The sequence below is a fragment of the Stylophora pistillata genome, chromosome 5 (assembly GCF_964205215.1).
Source record: "Stylophora pistillata chromosome 5, jaStyPist1.2, whole genome shotgun sequence".
NCBI classification, from domain to species: domain Eukaryota; kingdom Metazoa; phylum Cnidaria; class Anthozoa; order Scleractinia; family Pocilloporidae; genus Stylophora; species Stylophora pistillata.
Window position 1 is genome coordinate 1,385,775 of NC_142523.1, and position 21,813 is coordinate 1,407,587.

The window sequence follows — 21,813 nt, forward strand, 5'->3', positions numbered from 1 at the left end:
GCTAACGCTCGAAACGTCAGCTTTTGTAATCGTTACGGTGGCCAATTTACCACTTCAACTTTGTTGATATATCGATATCCAAATTATTTCGTTACCCCCACCGACACAGCCCCAAACAGTTTCTTTCGAAACTATCAGCCTTTATTCATATGATAAACATCTTATTAACCGAGCTAGGCCGGTCTGTATGGGAGACCTCGGTCGCCGGTACAGACCGAACGCAGTGAGGTCTGTAATGGCGACCTCGGTCAAGATTCTCCCATACAGACCTCCCGCTCGGTTAATAAGAACTAAGTATCAAGTTTCTCGACGTTGGGGCTTCGGTAAGGGAAGGACAAAACTGGTCTCCTTCACGTGTAACTGCACTGTGTCTCCGCCAGCCATAGAATGTCTGGACATCAATAAATGTCCCAGTATCAACATATCCCATAGCAAAGGTGACAAGACTAAACGAAATTATCAGTCAGAGCAGTTCGTCTTAATCAAGGACCATATTCGCTTTACTCATTAAAAAGGAAATAGAGGTAGAAAGGGAGAACTGAATAAAACAGCGTCCAAATCAGAAGTCGACCTCTAGTGTCCAAAATCTAAAATCGGCCATTAGTGCCCAAAGTCCAAAAACGGCCACTATATGTCCTAAATTGGAAATCGGCCACTAGTGTCCAAAATCGGCCCCCAGTGTCCAAAATTTAAAATCGGCCACTTGTGTCCAAAATCTAAAATCGACCACTGGGATCTAAAGTCCATAATCGACCACTAGTTTCAATAAGAAAATGATAATAATTTATAGGGGCTAGCTCAAGAACCTCACTGTTCCTCTTTTGGTCTTTTCCTCTAGGCTCCAATAGTAATTAAACTATGCTTCTTTTAAATTCGCCTGTTAATTACAAATTATTTTCTTAATTCATTTCACCCAGGATATTCCGCCATTCCATCGTTCCGTCAAATGGGTTCATTTTGTTAAAACGTAGTTTGGACCTCGCTCGCTTCGCAACTTCAATTTAGCGGCTCTTTTGGCCATAAGACGCCAATTGAAATGGTAAAATGCTCTCTTCGAGCAATTAAAATTTTTCTTCGAAGTTTTCAGGATGTGCAAATCAAACTCATTAAAGTACTTCTCCAAGGAAAAGTCTCGTTTTTCATTACCTGCCGGAGACGCTAGTGTGAAATTATTTGGAGATGTTTATCATCTAATGTAGTGTCACAGCAAGAAGTGAAATAATTACATCTTCGGTTCTACTGGCAGAATTTGCTGATTCAAAGGAAAAATACTCTCTTCAGAGAAAAAATTTTTCTTGTCAGTGCGTCGATCACACTTTTAAGAAATTAATTTCTGCAAGGGAAAACTTTTGTTACACGGACTCAACTCCACAGGATAACATTAGAACCTCACCCCCAGAGGGGGCAGCAGCCGCAAAAATGATGAATTTATCGAGAAACAGGAAGTTAATCATGTATGTTCTCACGACAGACTAAACGAATTGCCTGAAGCAAAAAAAAAAAAAGCATGCAGATATCTCAATTTGTTTCTCAAAAGCTTTCATTAAACACACATCTGAAAATTAATTTCGACTCAGAGGCTATTGCATACAAATGCAATACACTCAGACAAAGACTTGTTCAAGCAATTTATTATCAGTTGTTAGAAAATATCCCTAATTAAGTTTATAAAACAGTTCTCACTTACAAAAACTCGAACATCTGAATACAGCGACACAAACGGTAATAATAATAACCATGGTAACCACGATTTACAGTGTTCTTTGATTTCTACTATTTTACCCACGTTTACCAAACTGTGATTGTATTTCAGATTAAAACATTGCTACAACTTCGACCTTTAACTATTCTCGCGAGCTAAATTTTGTATATCCTAAAACTGATAGAAAAGGAAGTCCTGACAAAAATTTAATTATATATCGATTAGAAAACTTGCATTGTTATATTGCGAAAGACGATTTAAAGTATCCAAGTGCAACCTTCCAGTCCATGAAAATAATTTCTTCTTGAATTTTTTAGCTTTTTAAATACAAGACAAGATCTAGATCCCTGCGTTTGACGCACTCACATGCCACTCTCGCGTTTACTCGCGTGTCTTGCGCGTTAAACAGTCACGTGAAAGGGACTTCCAGGGATGTGCTTGTCAGCCCAGAGGACCTTTAGGATGTAGGTACCAGGTTCCTCGAGGGCGTAGTTGACTGCGTATACGTTGCTTCCCGTGTGCTTGACATTGATTTCTTTGGCTGGTATGGCAGGGCCTTCAACTCCCACCATAAGGGATCCACGTCCTGCATTGCTAGCGTTGACTGTAAACGAGTTGGGCTGTCCGAGAACAGCACTATGCAGGCCTGTTCCTCGAGAAGTGCACTTGGATGCGTCTCCGTCGCTGACATATCTGCCATCGGAGGGGCTAATTGTTACATTGTACGGGCTCCCAGGGATATCTTGGCCGGCGAATTTGATTCTAATGGTGTACTCGCCTGCTATAACTGGGTTGTAGGTTACTTGGTAGGTACCATCCGCATTTTCACTGCAGTTCATCTTCACCTTAGCAGGGCCATCCACGGATAGGGCAAGTGCACCCGAGCCAGCCTCTAGGGCGTTGACGGTGAATTCGGCTGCTTCACCAACCCTGCCCTTGTTCAAACCTTCGCCATAAGCCTTGACTTTTTCTGGGTGTCCTTCCACACCGCCTACTCTGATCTTGAAGGGGCTCCCGGGGATGTGAGAGCCATCGAAACGGACATTCACTAGATGATCACCGTATTCTCTGGGGGTGAATCGAATAGCGAAGTTACCACCACCGAGGCTAGACACTTGAGCTTCTTTCTCATCCCCTGAGGGTGCCACGACAGACGCAGTTACGTCTCCAACAGCAGCGTTAGTCTGCACGGAGAACGAAGCAGGCTGGTTCACTTTCAATCCACTCTCGGCAAGATCGGTAACATTGAGATCTCTAAAGCGATCTTCCACTTCCGGCGATACATTTGTCTTGAATGGACTTCCGGGGATATCCTCATCGGCAAACCGGATGTGGATTGTGTACTCCCCTGGGGTAGTAGGTAGGTAGGAAATGTTACAAGACCCATCACCATTGTCTGTGCATTTAATCTCCGACTTAGCAGGACCTTCAACTGCGATCGCAAGGCCTCCTGGACCAGCATCACGTGTCCATACGGTGAATTCTCCTGGATGGTTAACCACACCTCGTTCGAGCCCTGGTCCTGCAGCCACACATTTCGCAGCCCCACCCCACACAGGTGCCTCCACAAAGACCTTGAAAGGACTTCCGGGTATATCCTTCTTTCTTCCACTCTTGAATCGGACATAGATGGTATGTTCTCCGCTTTCTTTTGGTACAAAGCGGATTGTGTATGTCTTAGGTGACGTTTCAATAATCTCGGATTCGAGTTCCGTCCCGTCGGGGCTGATAACCATCGTCTCAAGGTCGTCTATCTTATAGCCCTTCAGATCAAACACGAAATCATGAGGCTGTGCGGGAGTGGAACCGAACGTAACAAGATCTTCAAACACTTCGGACACTCGCTGGGTTGGTTCGCAGAACTGGTCAGATACACCTGAGCTCACCTTTAAAATAGAGAGGGAAATGATGGTCAAAAAGCGAGAATAGCGAATTGGACTGCATTGTCCTTGCTGCATTAAACTCTCCAAAGAGAACATGCGATAAATGTTACTAAAATAGATTATTGGGGTAGATTTGAAACAAGCTTAGTTAGTTTTCGATGTTCTTGTTTCTTTTATCCTTTTTCTTGACTTCTTTTCGAATTATTCAATGAATTCAATGTATTTAACGTGGTCAGTACGCTTAGCTAAAAACTGTTTTACAGGTTCGCCACTAATTCGAAGCAGTCTATGGTGCGCGAGAGCCTTTGGCAAATTAACTTCTCAGACATCAGTAGTGTTTGCATACGATTGAATCTCCCAGGAAGCGCGGGAAAGAGCGGGAAAACACGATCAATCGAGTCGGGTGTGGCTAAGTTTCGAATCTGATTGGTTCAGAAAATGGGGCGAATTTTCTGAGCCAATCATTTCCTCTATTGAGGAAGAACGCAGCGCAAGTTTTACCTACCAATCACAAAGCACAATAAATCTCTCCATCCATCCATAGCTAATAATTAACTATGACCCAACGGAAAATTGCTTCAAGGAACAATAGCAGCTAATTCATCAAAACTATAATATTGTCGAAATTTCGTCTGAAATATGACATTTGCTGTCAATAGGCCATTTTAATAATTTAACAACAATAATAATTTATTTCTTGTAGAGCGCTATTTACAATGACAGATCAATAGCGCATTTTACAGTTGTGTACTTAGTTGCCAAGCCTTTGATTTGGAGTGTGGCTGAAGGAGACCCTGTTGTGATAGAGAGTAGTATCTAGTTACCATGATAACAAAGTAATTTACTTTGAAAAGTAGCAAAATCTGTATCATAACAAGGTCACCCTTAGCCTCACTCCTGTTCAAAGGCTTGGCATCCAAGCACACAAATGTAAAATGGACTATTCTCATAAGCTTACCACGTCCTCTTCAACTGGTCGAATTTCATCGCCCGAGGGTCTGACATTTGAAGTGAAGGGACTTCCAGGAACATCTTCGTCGGCAAACTTCACATTGATGGTGTACTTGCCAGGTTCAACAGGTAAGTACTCTACAGTACACGTTCCATCTTCGTTATCCAAACACGTGATCTGTGCCTTAGAGGGCCCCTCAATTGATAGACCTAGTCCTCCATAACCAGCATCGCGGGTGTTGATGGTAAAATTGCTTGGCTTACCGGCCACACCATCATGTAGGCCTTCATGAAACAAAATTGAAATAATAAGGTTTTCTGATTTCGTCTGGTTGCGACGTCGACGCACAAATTATCTCAAACATAGCAGAAAGCGCGAAATATTCATTCGGAGAGCGCCTAATATTCTTACAATACAAGAGGACAAATGCGAAAATTATAGGCAACATTCCTTCAAAATCGTTAGGTCTTCTACTCAAATACTTTTCGTCTTTCCTTAGCTAAGTCGGTCTCATTGCTTCTAATAATCATGTATTGTTCCGAGATAAAACGAAAATTCCTTACCAGGACCCATGCAGACGACTTTGCTTGGATCCGCTGGTCCTGGACCGCTGACCATCACCGAAAACGGACTACCATTCACGTGGTTACCAGACTTCTTAACCGTCACGAAATGCTCCCCAGTCTCCTGCGGCGTGAAGGAAACGCTAAGAGTGTTATCCGAGTTGAGAGCTAAAGGAAGAGGTTCCTCAGGCTTCCCAGAAGGCCGCTTGAGACTCGCGCTCAAAAGACCGTCAGTGTAATCGTCAGGAAGTTTCAGTCCTGGGATTTCGAGCCCAACACCGCACGGCCTGCCAATGGCATTCCCAGCTTCGGGGGCGACCACCATGACACTGAAGGGGCTGTTCTTAACGTGAGAGCCGTATTTTTTAATGCTAATCAGATGTTCGCCTGGCTCACGAGGAACGAACGAAACGAAAGGGCTGTTATCTGAGGTAACTCTAAGCTTGAGAGGTTCCTCTTTATGGCTTTTTGGTCTCTTGAGCGTTGCGTTAAGTCTGTTGAGATCCTCTGGGATACGTAGATTTGGAATGTCCAAAAGACAATCGCAAGGTGTACCAACAGCTTTCACGGCCTCAGCCGCCTCGACCATGATGGAGAAAGGACTTCCTGGTACGTCGCGCCAATTTCTATCTGGTGTCTTCTTCCTTACACTGATCTGGTGTTCCCCTGGTTCTTGTGGTACGAAGGACACGCCCAGTGAATTGTCGCTGGTGATTTCGAGCTTGAGCGGCTCCTCTTTCGTGCTGTTTGGTCGTTTAAGAAATCCTCTCAGCAAATCTTTTTCTAGATCTTCTGGCAACTTTACACCTTGAATATCCAGGTTTACATCACACGTTCGTCCCATGGGGTGAACTTCCTCCACCTTCTCTTCCTTTGCTCCGACCATCACACTGTAAGGACTGTTCTGTACGTCTTTGTTATCCTTTCTGAGGTGGATTAAGTGCTCGCCCTCTTCTCTTGGAGTGAAAGCCACACCCAGAGTGTTGTCTCCATTGAGAACAAGTTTGAGCTCTTCTTCTCTAGGACTGGAAGGTCTCTTAAGTGCAGCGCTGAGCCGGGGATAATCTTTCGGTAGGTCGATATCAGGACTCTCAAGACCCTTTCCGTAAGGCTTACCAACACTGGAGACACCCTCTGGTGCGGTCACCTTGACAACAAAAGGACTTCCCTCGACATGTCTCCCATACTTTTTAATGTTGATGTAATGAAGCCCAGTCTCGCGTGGGACGAACGAGCAGCTAAGTGTGTTGTCTGAGTTGAGTTTCAAGTCTATGGGCTCTTCTTTATCACTCGATGGCCTCTTAAGTGTTCCTTTCAATCTGTTCTTTTCGATATCTTCTGGGAGATTGACATCATCCAATTTAAGGCAGTAATCCACAGGGCATCCTACACCTTCGACAGGCTCTTCCGACTCCACCAGAATGGAGAACGGACTGCCAGCGACAGGGCTTTTATCCCTCTTTCGTCTAATGGACAGGTAGTGCTCTCCTACTTCTCTTGGCACGAAGGACACACTGATTGTTCCAGGCTTTGGACCAGGTTGCAACTTCAAAGACTCCTCCACTTTACCACTTGGGCGTTTCAGTGTTCCCACAAGATCATTGATATCTTCGGGAACTTTGAAGTCAAGATCACAAGTGTGCCCGACAGGGTATATGTCACCAACACGTTGTGCCTGCACCATAACTGAGAATGGACTGTTCTGAACTTCGTGCTTGTTTTTGTATACGTGGATCAAGTGCTCTCCGGGTTCGTAGGGTATAAATGTCACAGCAAGCGTTCCATCAGGATTGACACGAAGTGGCTCTAAAGGCTCTTTGCGTCCGTTTGGTCTTTCAAGTTCAGCGGCAAGTACACCCGATTCGATGTCCTCTGGTCGGAAAGAGTCTGGGATGTTCAGTTCTACGTCACATGGTTTGCCGACTGTAGGGCGGAGGGCAGCTGCATCTAGGTCGTCGTAGTTGGAGTAGATGTGAGCTGTGAAGGGACTGCCGGGAATGTCTTGATCGGCGAATTTACAGCTTATGTCATAGTCACCTAAAATGAAAGAAAAAAAAGGATGAAATATCAGAGAGAGGAACCGTGAAACTGGTCAGATAGGGAATAATTATGATGGGAATTTAGCAGTGGACATTTTAGCAGTGGTTAATTTTGTGAAGGAAGGAAAATCGCAGGACGTGGGGAAAAACCCTGGGAGCAAGGACGAGAACCAAAAACAAACTCAACCCACATGTTACACCAGGTTCGGAAATCGAGCCCGGGCGACTGCGGTGGGAGGCGAGCGCTCCGAACACTGTACCATCCCTGCTCCCCAACATAAAATCCTTTTGAAATAAATCAGTGACGAATCAATCCTCACGGTAAATTGAATGTTAAGCACCGTTTGCGCCTCAAACCGCGCCTCGCACACTCAGTTTGGCACTGATTGCCCGAATCCTTTTGCTGGCCAAATGAAAAAAATATTTTCCACAATTGCCCATCTTCTACCTCAGAAGATCAGGTAGTCATTAATTACCAAGAGGTCAAACACGACTCTTCATAGGCGTGATTTGTGTAAAAAAATTAAATTGCTTCAAACTGTTAAGATCCTACTTCCTTTCCTTATTTCCTTAATGGAGAAAAGGAGTAAGAAACTACAGTCGACCACAGCTTACCAGGTTCATCCGGGACATACTGTACTGAGCATGTGCCATCTCCATTATCTGCGCACGTGATCTCCGCCTTGCTGGGGCCATGAACAGCCAATGAGAGGCCACCTGGGCCAGCGTCTTTCGTCACGATGGTAAAGTCACACGGTTCTCCAGCAATACCACGCTCCAATCCTGCAAGTGAGAGTAATACGTAGTTATAATAAATACGCTGTCCCTGTTCGCTTACGACTTAAGTTCGAAAATTCCTCTGCGCGCTTTAATTCACAGTGTATTTGCATTGTTCATCACCATCTTGGTATAAGTAGGCCAGGACAAAGGTTTTGAGACTTTATTCCTATAATAGTTTTGCGCGAAAGCTTTGGCAAACCCCCCTCCCCCCCTTCACCACAGAAAAGGCTTCCGTCATTTTCATATCTCTGACCCCTTTAAACCCCACCCCACGTTTTGCCCCTACCCATATGGTATTTCAACCCGAGGCGTGCGAGATCCTGGACTCCCAGTGATACCACATTACCAAGGTTACCCTGCTGGGAACACGACTATACCGAGAGGGGAAGGATCAAACACGTACCTTTTCCGTAAGCTTTTACTTTGTCCGCTCCTCCTTCGACAGCGTCAAATTTATACGGGCTGCCGGCCAGGGGTACTCCGTCATAATCCACGGACAGTTCATGAGGTCCAGGCTCCTTGGGCACACAAGACACATCGTAGGTACCATCTTTGTTATCTTTGATTCGGACAGGTTCTTTCTCACCAGAGGGTGTAAGGAGGGAACCGTTTAGCAGCCCTTCACCGGGTGTTGATTCGGTTGGTCGCGTATCGACCGCGTAAACAATTTCCTCGTCTACGATTGGCTCCTTATCTAACTTGGGCTGGCATTTAATCTTGTCAACATCGACAGGTTTTTTAGCTTTCACTGAGAAAGGGCTTCCAGGTACAGGGGCACCGCCATAAAGGACCTCCACATCATGACGGCCCTCGTCTTCTGGCACACAGAGACAATCGAATGTACCATCACCATTATCGAGCACTTTTACAGGAATATCTTTTCTTCGTGGTCCTCGGATGGTACACTTGGGAACACCTACATGAAAAAAGAGTCGTTCCAAATTTAAAGCGCATTTAAATGAATTGTGCTACCCGCAAGCTAGTTAAAGTACTTTGGGTCCAGTTTACGGGCTAATAATATATTAATAATTTATTCCTGGGCCAGGTTGTTTAAAGCTGGGTTAAGATATCCCGGGGGGTTAGCGTGAAGTATGATTTCAAAACTGAAATCTCTAAAGGAAAAATTTGGATATATCAACAAAGTTGAAATGGTAAATTGGCCACCGTAATGATTACAAAAGCTGACGTTTCGAGCGTTAGCCCTTCGTCGGAGCGAAAGGAAAAGTTATTCATAATTCTTTTTGTCAATTTGAAGATCGGACGCTCTTGGAATAAATAATAAATAATAAATAATAAATAATAAATAATAAATAATAGAGAGAATTAGCCGGAAAGGCTTTTGGAAAAAGGAATAAAGAAACCTGGATTAAATTTAACCCTGGGTTAGCGCCAATCGGCCTTCGAATGAATGAGTCTTGACTGGAGAATACTAAGCCGTTCACCACCAAGTTGTGCAGCGCACAACGTTTGACGAATTAAAAGAACAGAACTTCTCGAAAAGCTTTAATTCAAATCACTGACCTTTTCCAGCTTTTGTGCAATCCACAGTAAAGTCATTGTCTTTTCCTACCAAGAAAGTATCATCAGGTCCCAGTCCATCAATCTCTACCTTTGACGCGTCTCCACTCGGCTTGACCTGGACTCGAAACGGACTCTTTGGAACTCTCCTACCGCCATACTTTACATCCACACTGTGGCGGCCTGGTCGCTCAGGTACATACTCGACAGAAAATGTTCCGTCTCCGTTGTCTTTCACATCCACCTCCAGATCAGGACCGGTGGGCGGCGACACTGAAGCTGTAATGGGTTCAACAGGAGAGTCACAAATGCTATTGGATATTTAAGAAGCAACGAAAACAGTGCTCTACGGTGCGTAAAAAATTAAAACATTTGGTTCACCCTTCGACTAATTTCGAAATTTCGCAAAAAGGTTATACCTGTTAAAGGAGCTACTCCAGCCTCATTACAATCACACAGGAACTGTACAGGTTCCTCCGTGACGGGCGACTCATCCACGCCTGGTCCAGATACTTTTACTTTGCTGGCATCAAACGGAGGTCCAGCACGAACACGGAATGGACTGTTAGGGACATCTTTGTCACCGTACTTGACATTGACAGTGTAACGTCCTGACCACAAGAAAATAATTTTGATATCAGTCTGATATCAGTTTGATATCAGGTGGCTATTTACATCTTAGAGCAATTTTCAGTGTAGCACCGACAGCAATCTAGGATTTTGTTGGTTTGAGTTTTGCTTTATCACGCCCACTGATTGGTTATGAAACCTGCGCTCCCTTTTAAACCAGTCACAAGTATTCCGAGCCGCAATCTGTCTTACTCTTTCTAATTTTAGTCAGGTCATCCAAACGAGGTGAGAGGTAACGAGAAAACAAGAGGTGATAAAATCGCCACCATCACAAAATGAATGACTCTTTTTACTCACTGAGCCCGTGCCAAGCTCAGGGTCAGAGATAAAAAGCGGAGGAGCGGGCCTATATAAAAAATTGTGGGGGTCAGCGGCCCAGCCGCCTTTAGCTATTAGCTCGCTCTTTCAATTGTCTCCACTGACCGAGGGGTTGGAACTGGCAATACACTTAAAGGGAAGTACCATACTGCCCACAGGTACATTAGAATTTATCACTGAATAACGCCACAGCTTGCGAGGTCAAAAAGCAAAGTAGCCCGATGAGCAGGCGTAATTTTGGCGAGCGAGAACTCAGTACTTTCCTAGTGAAAATTAAAGCTGTTATCTCTTTAACAGCTGCGGAAGGATGGAGAAAGAAAAATTTTACCAAGGGGGTATGCGACGGTCAAAAAAAGGAGAGGGGAAGGGGTGGGGCAATTCTTAGTCTATGTCATTGTTGTAGTTGTTTACAAAACATCACGGTATCTCACCTTCGTCCTCGGGGGTATAAGCCACCGTATAGACCCCATCTCCTTTCTCAGACACAGGCTCAGGTTTCAGTGTCTTTCTATCGGGTGTCTCCACAGTCACCTCCAGGTCAGCATCCCCTGCCTCGGTAGTGTCTACAGTGAATTCCTGGGGCGTCTTGGAGAACAGTGGATTGACGCGATCTACTCCTGGTCCGTAACACTTCACTTTGCTTGCATCAACTGGGCGGGTGACCTATAAAAATTGGATTGATCGATTCAGCTTAGGAGAAATGCCCTATTATTACACGACTCGGCCAGTCAGAGGACCAATAACTAAAATCGACCAATCAAAATGCTCTATTGCCGGTCCAATATTCTCTAAGTATTGGACCGGGCACTGTCCCGAATGGTCCCGAATGATACGGCACTTGTGTCCCTTTGAACTTCAGTCGTATAATAAATCTCTTATTAACCAAGCTTGCTCGGGACCGTACTGGAAGAATATCGGCCCTCGGTCTTTCTTGTACGGACCTCGCTGCGCTCGGTCCGTACTGTCAAGACCTCGGGCCGATATTCTCCCAGTACGGCCCACGCGCTCGGTTAATAAGATATATTTACTGACTGGCCACATCGTGGTGGAGGTTCATTTCAGAGAAAGGTTTAATTCTTGTTTTGTAAAAACATTGCTTTTTGGCTTAAAAAACTATCACACGCATTGCACCAAATCAATTGCGTCACATTCATTTATCGTAAAAACCTTAGCGTTGAAGGGACTTCCAGGGATGTGCTCATCTGCGAACTTGATATGGATCTCATAGTCGCCAGGCTCTGTGGGGGTGTACTTCACAGAGCATGTCCCATCGCCATGATCATAACAAGTCAGTTTTGCCTCAGAGGGTCCCTCAATGGCCAAGCTAAGGCCTCCTGCTCCAGCACCTTTAGTCTCGACGGTAAACTCGGCGGGGCGGCCAACGTTTGCCTTTTCCAAGCCGGGTCCATAAGCTTTGCACTTGCTTGGGTCCGTCGGTGGGAGAACATCAACCTGAATTTAAGAAAAGAGAAAAATCAAAATTGCACGGTCTGGATCTTAGACTGTAAAAACTGTAATCTATTCAATCAAGTCCTCTCCAACTGACCTTAAAAGGGCTGCCAGGGATGTGATCACCTCCAAACTTCACGCTTAAAGTGTGTATTCCTTCCTCAAAAGGTGTGTATGACACAGCATATGTGCCATCTTCGTTATCCGTTACTAGGGTGTCTGTGTGCGCACCAGATGGATTGTCCACTTCTGCCATCAGCTGTCCCTCTCCTGATAAAAAAAAAACACAGAATGACAAGGATTAACCAGGAGAATAGTGTGACAATCGCTAGGTTTCACACAGGAGATATAATTGAGAGCTCAGAGTGCCATATGCAGCCCCGACCTCACCCCACCTCATTAACAGGAACGTATACCTTCCAGATCACCGAGAAGTTTAATGTAAAAACAACGACTTGCACGCTACAACTGAACCTACGCGATACATCAACGAATTAAGCGATCCTAACACAGTAAAACTTCAGTTCATCTTTCACTTACTTTTTTCTTATTTCATGTTGCCTGAACATAGGTACGTGCGTACATAATTTTGTAGTCTTTATGCCCTTACATCTTATGGAACAATGGCTTTTGTTTCCCAGATAACGGACAATGTTTGTCTACACTTAAATTCCTTCGTATTCTCATGATTTCATTGTAAATGTAAGGAAGAACGCCCACATACCACTCTTTTACATCTCGTTCAAGAAGTAAAAGCGTGGACTTGAAACTTGAAAGAAGAAATGAAAGTCTGATACCCCTAATGCAGCTTATGTCGTATAGATAGAGGGCGGCATGAGGAACTTTGCACGCTGACATTGCCTATATGTGTAAACTCACCGGCAGATGTACAGTCCACGTCAAACTCTGCTAGTTGATCGATGATTGCCGTTTCCAATCCATCGCCTTGTGCCTTGCACTTTCCTGCATCGCCAGGCTTCGCAACATCGACGGGGAAGGGACTTCCAGGTACAGCAACACCATCAAATTTCACATCAACCTGATAAGCTCCTTCCACAGGGGCCACATACTCGCAGGTGAAAGTCTCCTTTCCTTCTTCAGTCACCTTTACATCTACAGGACGCCCACGTCCTATGATAAAAAAAAACAAAACAAAAAAAACAAAAAAACAGCATCTTAAGCTCTTCCCTTATTTTTCACAGAGAAATATTACGAATACAGCTGCAGTCGCTGTTCAGGAGATGACCCCACCCCCCTCTCCCAAAGGTAAAAGAGCGAAGATCGGATTCAGGAGAACCTGGGATGCAGACACGATTTACCAGAATATGAGATTTTTTGCAAGGGTGTAACTGGCATTTAAATTAATGCCATATTCGTTTAATTATCATAAAATATTCGGGACAAAAACGAGGCCAGATGCACTCTTGCCTTGTAATTCGTCCTCAAACTTAACGCAGATATAGACTTACCAACAGGCTCTACTTTTACTTGAACATCTCCTTTACCAGCCTCAGAGGCGTTGATCGTAAACCACGTGGGTTTACCAGGCTGAACACCAGTTTTCTCGACCCCAGGCCCAGTTACTTTCACTTTGGAAGCGTCAGATTTGGGCGAGATAGCCACCTTAAATGGACTTCCAGGCGCATGCTTTCCGCCATATTTGACGTTGACCTTGTGGTTGCCTGAAAAATCAAAGTACGAACCGCGATGAGAATGCAAAGAGATGCGGGGAAATTTATCATAGGGGTAGGTGAAAAATACGGCAACCGACAAATAACGGAGATTGTTTCGGTTAAACAACAGCGCAGAGAATCTTGTGCTGACGCATATTTGCTGGGTAGAACATCGTACCTTTCTTTTTCGGGTAGTATGTTACAGCATAAATGCCGTACTCCTCCTCGTCAATGTCGCACTGAACTGGACTGTTCAACTCATCAACTGCTTCTACAGTAAGTTCTGCATCTCCTGCCAAGCGCGTGTCTATATCAATATCCGCTGGCTCTCCCGCGCGTATCCCGGGCTCAATTCCTGGTCCTTCAACTTTCACCTTGGTGGGGTCGAACGGATACGAAATTCTTGCTTTGAAAGGGCTTCCAGGAATGTGCTCGTCTGCGAATAAGATGTTAATGACGTAGTCACCGGGGTCTGGGGGCAGGTAAGTGACGTCACATGATCCATCGCCATTATCTTTGCATTCAATCTGTGCCTCAGAAGGTCCTTCGATAGTCAGACCCAGGCCACCCTCGCCAGCTCCTTTAGTCTCAATCTTAAATTCGTTGTTCTGATTGACGAAGCCCTTCTCCAGGCCTGGTCCATAAGCGCGGCAGACTTTGGAGTTGGTCTGGCAAACATTGACCCGGAAGGGACTCTTAGGAATACTTTCTGAGTTAAAGGTGACGTTGACGGTGTATGCACCAACCGTGGTAGGGTAGTAGACGACTGAATAAGTTCCATCTTTGTTGTCGGTGATGTCTGCGGGAACTTTCTTACCGTTGTTGTCGATTACTCTGACATCGACGTCACCATCTCCGGCATCTTTCGTGAAAACTGTGAACTCAGCTCCCACGCCTGCCCAAACAAACACACCACAGTAAGGATATTTCCTAAACTCTTCTTAATCATCCAAGTGGAGTACTTGGACTCGGCAAGCAAACGCTGTGGTGTACAATTTTCGGAAAAGATTCGTGAGGTCATCGTGGTAAATCAGGTGAGTTCGGAATGCCTTTGAAAAGTAGCCCCAGATCTCCTCATTTTTTTATTTCTCAATACGGTTGGAACTAATGCACGATTAAAGTAATAAAACACTGCCTGCATGGACTGGGATTGACAGAATGCCTTACAGGATATTCCTACACCCAACTACAATCAAACAAGCTAAAAATAAAAAGAGACCTTTGCAAACTTTAAATCGCCACTGAAACGTTCTTAAACAGTGAGACAAATTCTTACACCACATGGTTCGAGTGTTTTAACAAGTCTTTTTTCTTTTTTCCATATCTAAATCAAATCTTTTAAGATCCCGGCACGGCAACCCTCTGAAAGCCGCGAGTCTATACCTGATACAACACCCTCAGGTTGCAGCCCGGGTCCTTCAGCATACACTTTCTTGGCATCTCCCGCTGGTGATATTGGCACCATAAATGGACTATTGGGAATGTCCTCGTCTCCACAGGTGACATGTATAGCATACTTCCCAGGTGTAGTCGGGTAGTACTTCACATCACAAATGCCTGGTGATCTCTCTTGACAATGGATTTCAGCTTGTGAAGGACCTTCAATGGCAAATCCCAGACTGTCGATTCCAGCTCCTTTTGTTTCCACGGTAAACTCACATGGTTTCCCAGCAGTACCTGTAAAAACATTGTCAAAGGGTTTGTGTAACTCAAAGCAATGAACAGGGATTATGCCCAAGTGAGAGAACTTGGTGCCTACTGCTGAAGCAGTGGGTATATATATATATATACCCACTGTATATATATACCCAACTATATATATACTTAATCTGGTTCATCTTTTACTATATAATTACACCAAGTATAAATAGATTATTTATTTAAAACTGAAATGAAACTTACCTTTCTCCAAACCAGGGCCATATGCTTTGATTCTGCTGGCATCAACAGCAGGGGCCACTTTCACGTTGAAAGGACTGCTTGGAACTTGAACTGAACTCCAGGTGACATTGACAACATACTTTCCAAATTTGCCAGGATAGTAACAGCAGGAGTATGTACCATCTCCATTGTTCTTGACATCAACTTTCTCTTCTCCGAGGGGACCCTCAACAAACACATCCAGTTCCCCGTCACCAGCTCCTTTGGCATCAACTGTGAATGGTGCTCTTTGCCCCGCCTTCAAGCCAGTTGGCTCTACACCTATTTTCAGGGGTAAAGAATGTACTCTTTGTAACTTTTAAGTAGTTCACACTGTCAGTTCTAAAGTTGACCTCACAGCCTTAAGAAGATGCTGCAGTTACATTTTCACAACTGGTTGACTATAGTACCCTGTGATTCCCAGATTTGTGAAGAATCATAGCTTATTTCCATCTGTTATGAGTACATAAACTGTAATAAAATTTTTACTGATTCAATAATTTAACAATTAGTACTGTGTAGGTCTCAGTGTGTAGTCATCAGGATGTGAAGCATGCAGCAAAGTTTGAAGAGTACAAAAGGTACATTAGAGTTACTTTAAGTGCAACCAAGAGCTTTTGGGTGATCGAGACTTCCCAAGTGCTTCATACCTTGATGAATGAGAAGCAGACTTTTGAACCTTTAGTCTTATAAATTTTTCATTGGGGTAATTTAACTTTGTATGAGGAGATTGTAAAAGGGATTAAATCTGAAATCATTTGGAAAAGCTCACCTATGCCAAACACTCGAACCTTTGATGGATTGGGTTCTATTCTTGGTGGACTGACCATAACATGGAAAGGGCTCTTGTTGATAGGCTGCCCTCCAAACATTACTTTGATGGTGTGTTTTCCAGCATTAACTGGTTGGTATTCTACAAAGTACTGGCCATCTTCCTGTGGTTCAATGATAATGTCAACATCTTCTCCACCACGGGGATCAATCACTTTAACTGACACCTGTCCTTCACCTGCTCCTTTTGTGTAAACTGTGAAGTCTGTGTACTTGCCAGCTTGAATTCCTTCAGGCTGTAATCCTGGACCAGAAGCATAAGCTTGGCTGGCATCAAGGTCTTGACCAACTTCCACTCGGAATGGACTCTTGGGAATATGTCGGCCATTCCATTTGACATGCACATCATATTTTCCTGATATAGCATAAAAGGAAGGTTAACAATCAGGACCAAGTTTTTGTGACAATAAGAAACCATAGTATGTAATTTTAAGTTAACCTCCTATGCCTTCAAATATTGGCAAGATGTTGGAATACATGTAGGACCTTCCTCACTAAAAGTTGTTCAAAACAAAACAAAAAAAAAAGGCCATGGGAAGATATACCATGTGATTTGTAATAAACAATAACCTGCCATGCCCTTAAATGGCCAGTGCAATGTTTATGTGCATATATGCTACCCACCCCACCCCCTAGGAAATTTTTACCACATCAATAACATGACCCATTCACTATTATTATGGCAAATACGAGGATACCATCACTATGGGACCACTGATTATTTATTGCCTGGAGGGAGGAGGGTTTGGAGGATTTTGGTTGTGTCACAATAAAAATTGATCCATTGACAGATAATTTGTATTCCATTTTCTATAGCATCCCCTCAATACTCTGTTAGCAGTGACTGATCCCCATCTCTGTTCCCTCTAAAAACCACGTGATCCCATCCCAAAATCCTTGCTGCCACTCCTCCCCCCAGGTAATATTATTTAACAGATCCCAAAGAAAGAACATTATGTTTTGACTCCATGTTTTACAAGACTAACAATGATACCTTGTTTCTGTGGGAAGTATTGACATGAGTAGCTATGGTCACCATTATCCTGTACAATAACTTCCTCTTCTACCTTGCCAGGTCCCCACACTGACACAACTAACTTTCCTACTCCTGCGCCATGTGTGAACACAGTGAAATTTGCTGGTTTCTTTACGACAAGGCCTTTGGGCTCCACACCGGGACCTTTGGCTGAACACTTGGCCGAGGGGTGTAATCTGGGGCGAAGTGGAGCTCCAGGTTTGAGTTTTGCCTCAGGAAAGTACGAGACATAGGTCATCACACTCAACTCGTCCACTTTAGGGTTCGTAATTTCTTCTGGTGTAATAACCTGTATATTTGCAAGGAAATGATATATTTAAGATAAAGAATCAATCAATAGGACTTTATAACAGTTAATAAAGAGGAAACTTGTTTGCCTTTTGTTGGTAAGAATTTTGACCCTTTTTATGTCACAGTTACAGTGCATTCCCTCTAAGAATCAACAGTTAAAATAAATTTTCAAAGTGGTCAAACAGTCCTTTAATGTGTGAATTTTCGAGAATTCTGGGAAAATTTAGGTAGTAATGATAGTTCCTTCAGGCCTTAAATTTAGTTGATTGAGCTGAATTGATCTATGAGCAAGCTGTTAAATACAAAGAGGTCTGCCTACAGCCCCTCGAATATTCCTTACCTGAGGTACACCAAGCCAGTCCTCTGCAGCCTGCATCGCTTTTTTTGCATTTTCAACTCTATCTGCTGGATCCAAATCCTCGCATTCTGGGAAAAGGCCAGGAGCCACAGCATCCACAAGACAAGCAACGGCTCGGCCATCATTCCAGTCCTTATTAAAATTATCCATGGGAACAGACTCTGGCATCTTGCTTTTGACCCATGCAAGAAGTGCTTGTTTTGGGGTCATCTTTTCACCCTCACTTTCATCATCGTCAAGATATGGCATGCTGATTTGATACTTGAGAATTAATGTCCATACAAGACCCAGGATCAATTTGATATTTCCTTTAAAGATGTCACTAGCATCTGACATGGAAAAGGATAAAGATTTATTAAATATTATTTTTGAATGATAGCTACTGCACTCCCAGCACCAATATTAATTCCTATGAACCTTTGTTGGTGATTAAAATTTCTTAACTGTTACAACAAAAAAACAGCAAGGTCTAGCATGGAGAACTCATAAGTCAGAAACAATTTGTTTCTTAGATAATCATCATACACTTATTGATAATGTTATATTAAAATATACATGTATTAAAAGAAATTATATTTTAAGAACCTAAAGAGAGATTTTAATAGCATCTAAAGACAATTTTTTAAATGTCTTAGCCTGACCAATCAGTGAGTTGACCTTCAAGTCTGCACTTAGCATTATATTTTTAGCTGTGAAAACATTAATAATGAATATTAATTGGGAATATTTCTTATTCCCCAGCTATGCAACTAGCATCAAGGACAATAATGATATTCTTCAATTCAAGCTTCCAATTATGTTTAGGCACTAACTACAGAAAATACAATGTTGTCTTATATTTCAAATCCTAAATTCCTGAATACCATCACGTCCGAATTGTGTTGGCACTTGCATAATTTTATTTCTCAACCAAGGTCACTACACATTTTGGGCTTCAAAAAAAGGTCATAAAAGACTTCCTCTGCCCAATAGTGCTTTATTTTTGGTACATTAGCAAGACAATCTATCTTGACCAGACCAGACCAGACGTACACCTTAAAACTATTTCAATTGTTAAGCACATGTGAAAATGGAATGAAAGCTATTCCTTTAATCTTAAGTGCATGGAGTTAAGAGAACCTATTGTCTAGATGAAATAAAACCATGGAGCTTAAATTTGAAATTATTTTAAAAATAGATAGCTTTATTGATTCCCAAAGCCATTGAAAGTAATTAAATTTTGAGTAATACTATTTCTCGTGCAGAGTGTTGTTCTTTATTGTTACAATACTGAGGTTGCCGACCCACTGAGGCTAAGCTGTTATCTTTCAAATGACAAAATAGGATTGTTTTTGAACTGAACAACATGCTCCTCAGACCATGGATTCCCCACCTAGACACCTGTGGGTTTATAGAACTTTCTTCACAGAGAAAAATGTCCCGGGTTAGGATTAATTAGTAAACAAAATGCCAATTATTAATTTCATGGTTCAATTCTTTGATGGCACTGTCTCTGTTTGATGCCATCAAAAAAACTAAACATGCATCTTTTACAAAAGAAACTTCATGCTTTAAGTCTTTAATTAAATAATGTACATTAACTGTGTTCAACAAACAACATAACAGTCAATTGAAAATGAGTGCTTAGCTGTGTAATTTACAAGAAAAACTAACTTCGATCTTAACATGTGACAACAGCAAATTTAATCACATTGTTGTGAAATGTCTCACTTGAAAGTTGACTTCTATTTCAAACAAAACAAAACAACAAAGGTGACTTTTGATCTCAGTAGTCAAGGGATAAACAGCTGATGAGGTCGTGTAATGATTATTTCAGGTAATGAGTGGATCAAAGTTCTCTTTGAAGAGTGAAAAACAAGTTTTAGTTACCAAGACATATGGATGAAAACTAATAGAAGAAATTCAAGAAACAATTCACAGTTTAAGCACCAGGGTTTTTAAGTAACAAGTTATGAAGGTGCAATGGTTATAAATTGACATTGTTAGCACCTCTCAATTAAGTACAAGGTTGAGATTCTGAATTTAAATCTTTTCTCAGTCAACTGGAGGAAAACAAATATACTAACTTCTAACAATTTCAGAATTTCAGAATTGTAGAAGGCAAGAATAAAAAAAATATCGTAGCCAAAACAAACAAGCAGAACATTATTAGTAATTAAAAAGCAGTAAAATATATAGAAAAAAAACTTTAAGAAGATCAGCATTTAGGCCGTGATCCAAGACATTTTCTTAAACCTATTACAAATAATGAGGATTAGAAGTTGATATTGATAGATATTGAAGATATTGAATTATATACTCAATATCACCATGTGCACTAAGAAAAACATCACTGAGGCAAAAAATTTCCCCTTCCCTTTCTAACATTGAAAGAATGTCTGTGTTGTAAAGATGCATCACAGTTTACAGTGAATACATAATTTTCTTTTTATTTACAGATACAAGAAAGTTATTTTTAACCATACATGGAGATATAAAATGTTACTACATTTGAAAGATGCTCTACAGACCACATTTATTTACTGACAGTGTTTGAGGATGGCAAACATAAAGTGAAAAGATCAGACAACAATAAAATCGTGAGAGCTAGTTTAGACTTCACACTCCCAAAATTGGTGCAAGATCAGCAGTTTTCTTTCTGTGGTAAACATTATTTAGGAGTGACCAGCCCTATCTTGCTGTTTTTTTTTTTCCTTTTTTTCCCTTATTTGCTAATGAGAGATCCATAAGCTCACACAAACTTCCTCCTAATTTGAATTGAAGTATCTTCTTGAAGTTGCAAGAAAAAGGAACAGTCAACCACATCCGATTTATAGTATATTAATTATGTCCTAGAAGCATCAAAGTCAATTGCTAGAATATTGATTGATCAACAAAAGGATATCAAACAATTTTTTTTGTAATATTCATTGTTATTGTTCACAATCTTTAAGAAGTGGGAAGGGGGACTTAATTCATATGCCTTGTTTTTCTGATTTAAGTGAATTTTGCAATTGGCTTTTCCATTGCAGATCTCAGCTTTTTTATTCTGAGCTCTGCTGCAATTTTCAGTTTTCTTCCTTTGAAATTTGGCTTCAGGGTTTAAAAGGAATAGAGAAAGAAGGCTTCACTTCATTGGTTATTTGTTCATCTCTGAAAAATTTTCACCTCAGGCAACTTTGTGGTTTTGAACAGTTTTGTTCTTTTTTTGGTTTCGATGGAAATTAATGGACTCTCAAAAGGCCCACCCTCTTGAAATCATAGTTGTCTCTTGTATGAGAAGTCAATACTTGACTAATGGTTTTCCACAAGGAAATTTAATTTTTTTGATATTGTACCAAAACTTTCTAAAGTAATATAATATACTGACAAGCTAAAACAGAACCTGCTACATTTAAGGGATGTGTTTCTAATCATGCTACCTTTCCATTCCCATGAGAGCTACAATTTTTCCTTATGGAGAAGTGCACAATTTGCTGTCGGTTGTTCTCAGGGGCTAGCTATAAGTACCATTATAGTATCTAGAAAATATTTCTATTGTTAACATTCTCTGCTCTTACAACCTCTCTGCTTCAGAGAGCATTCAGTTCATAAAGAGAAGTTTTGATCTAATCACTCTTAAAAATAATGTAAAAGGGATAATTCAACTTCAAAAGGCTAAAGAAATATTTTGAAAGCCTGCAACATGATACTTCTCTAATTGACTTTTGTAACGTATGTTTAGCCAACAAACATTACTGATGTTCAGCTGATCACAGCAAGTTTATACAAGTTATTGAGACCAAACTATTATGGTATTTCTGATCAAAATAAATGAAACAAGTTAGAGATTCCATTTGAAATTCCACACAGATTATTACTAACAAAGGTAATTGCACTTTTATTGTGTTT

The 21,813-nt window shown here is 42.0% G+C and overlaps 1 protein-coding gene across 2 annotated transcripts in view; it reads right to left on the minus strand.

Annotated features, from left to right (window-relative positions):
* Positions 1-1,614: 1,614 nt before the first annotated feature.
* The window catches only part of LOC111330767 (filamin-A), a 31,531-nt gene continuing 11,332 nt past the window's right edge, over positions 1,615-21,813 (minus strand). For both annotated transcript variants that reach the window (XM_022935702.2, XM_022935704.2), the window contains exons 3-20: positions 17,926-18,272; positions 17,253-17,583; positions 16,200-16,613; positions 15,410-15,709; positions 14,891-15,184; positions 13,686-14,402; positions 13,304-13,516; positions 12,714-12,965; positions 11,932-12,104; positions 11,553-11,837; positions 10,817-11,048; positions 9,857-10,048; positions 9,441-9,716; positions 8,323-8,835; positions 7,755-7,922; positions 5,101-7,137; positions 4,544-4,821; positions 1,615-3,588 (exon numbers count right to left, since the gene is read on the minus strand). In XM_022935702.2, coding sequence (XP_022791437.2) covers positions 2,104-3,588; positions 4,544-4,821; positions 5,101-7,137; positions 7,755-7,922; positions 8,323-8,835; positions 9,441-9,716; positions 9,857-10,048; positions 10,817-11,048; positions 11,553-11,837; positions 11,932-12,104; positions 12,714-12,965; positions 13,304-13,516; positions 13,686-14,402; positions 14,891-15,184; positions 15,410-15,709; positions 16,200-16,613; positions 17,253-17,583; positions 17,926-18,272 — 8,507 coding nt within the window. In that variant the 3' untranslated portion in view covers positions 1,615-2,103. The remainder of the gene's footprint in view (positions 3,589-4,543; positions 4,822-5,100; positions 7,138-7,754; positions 7,923-8,322; positions 8,836-9,440; positions 9,717-9,856; positions 10,049-10,816; positions 11,049-11,552; positions 11,838-11,931; positions 12,105-12,713; positions 12,966-13,303; positions 13,517-13,685; positions 14,403-14,890; positions 15,185-15,409; positions 15,710-16,199; positions 16,614-17,252; positions 17,584-17,925; positions 18,273-21,813) is intronic.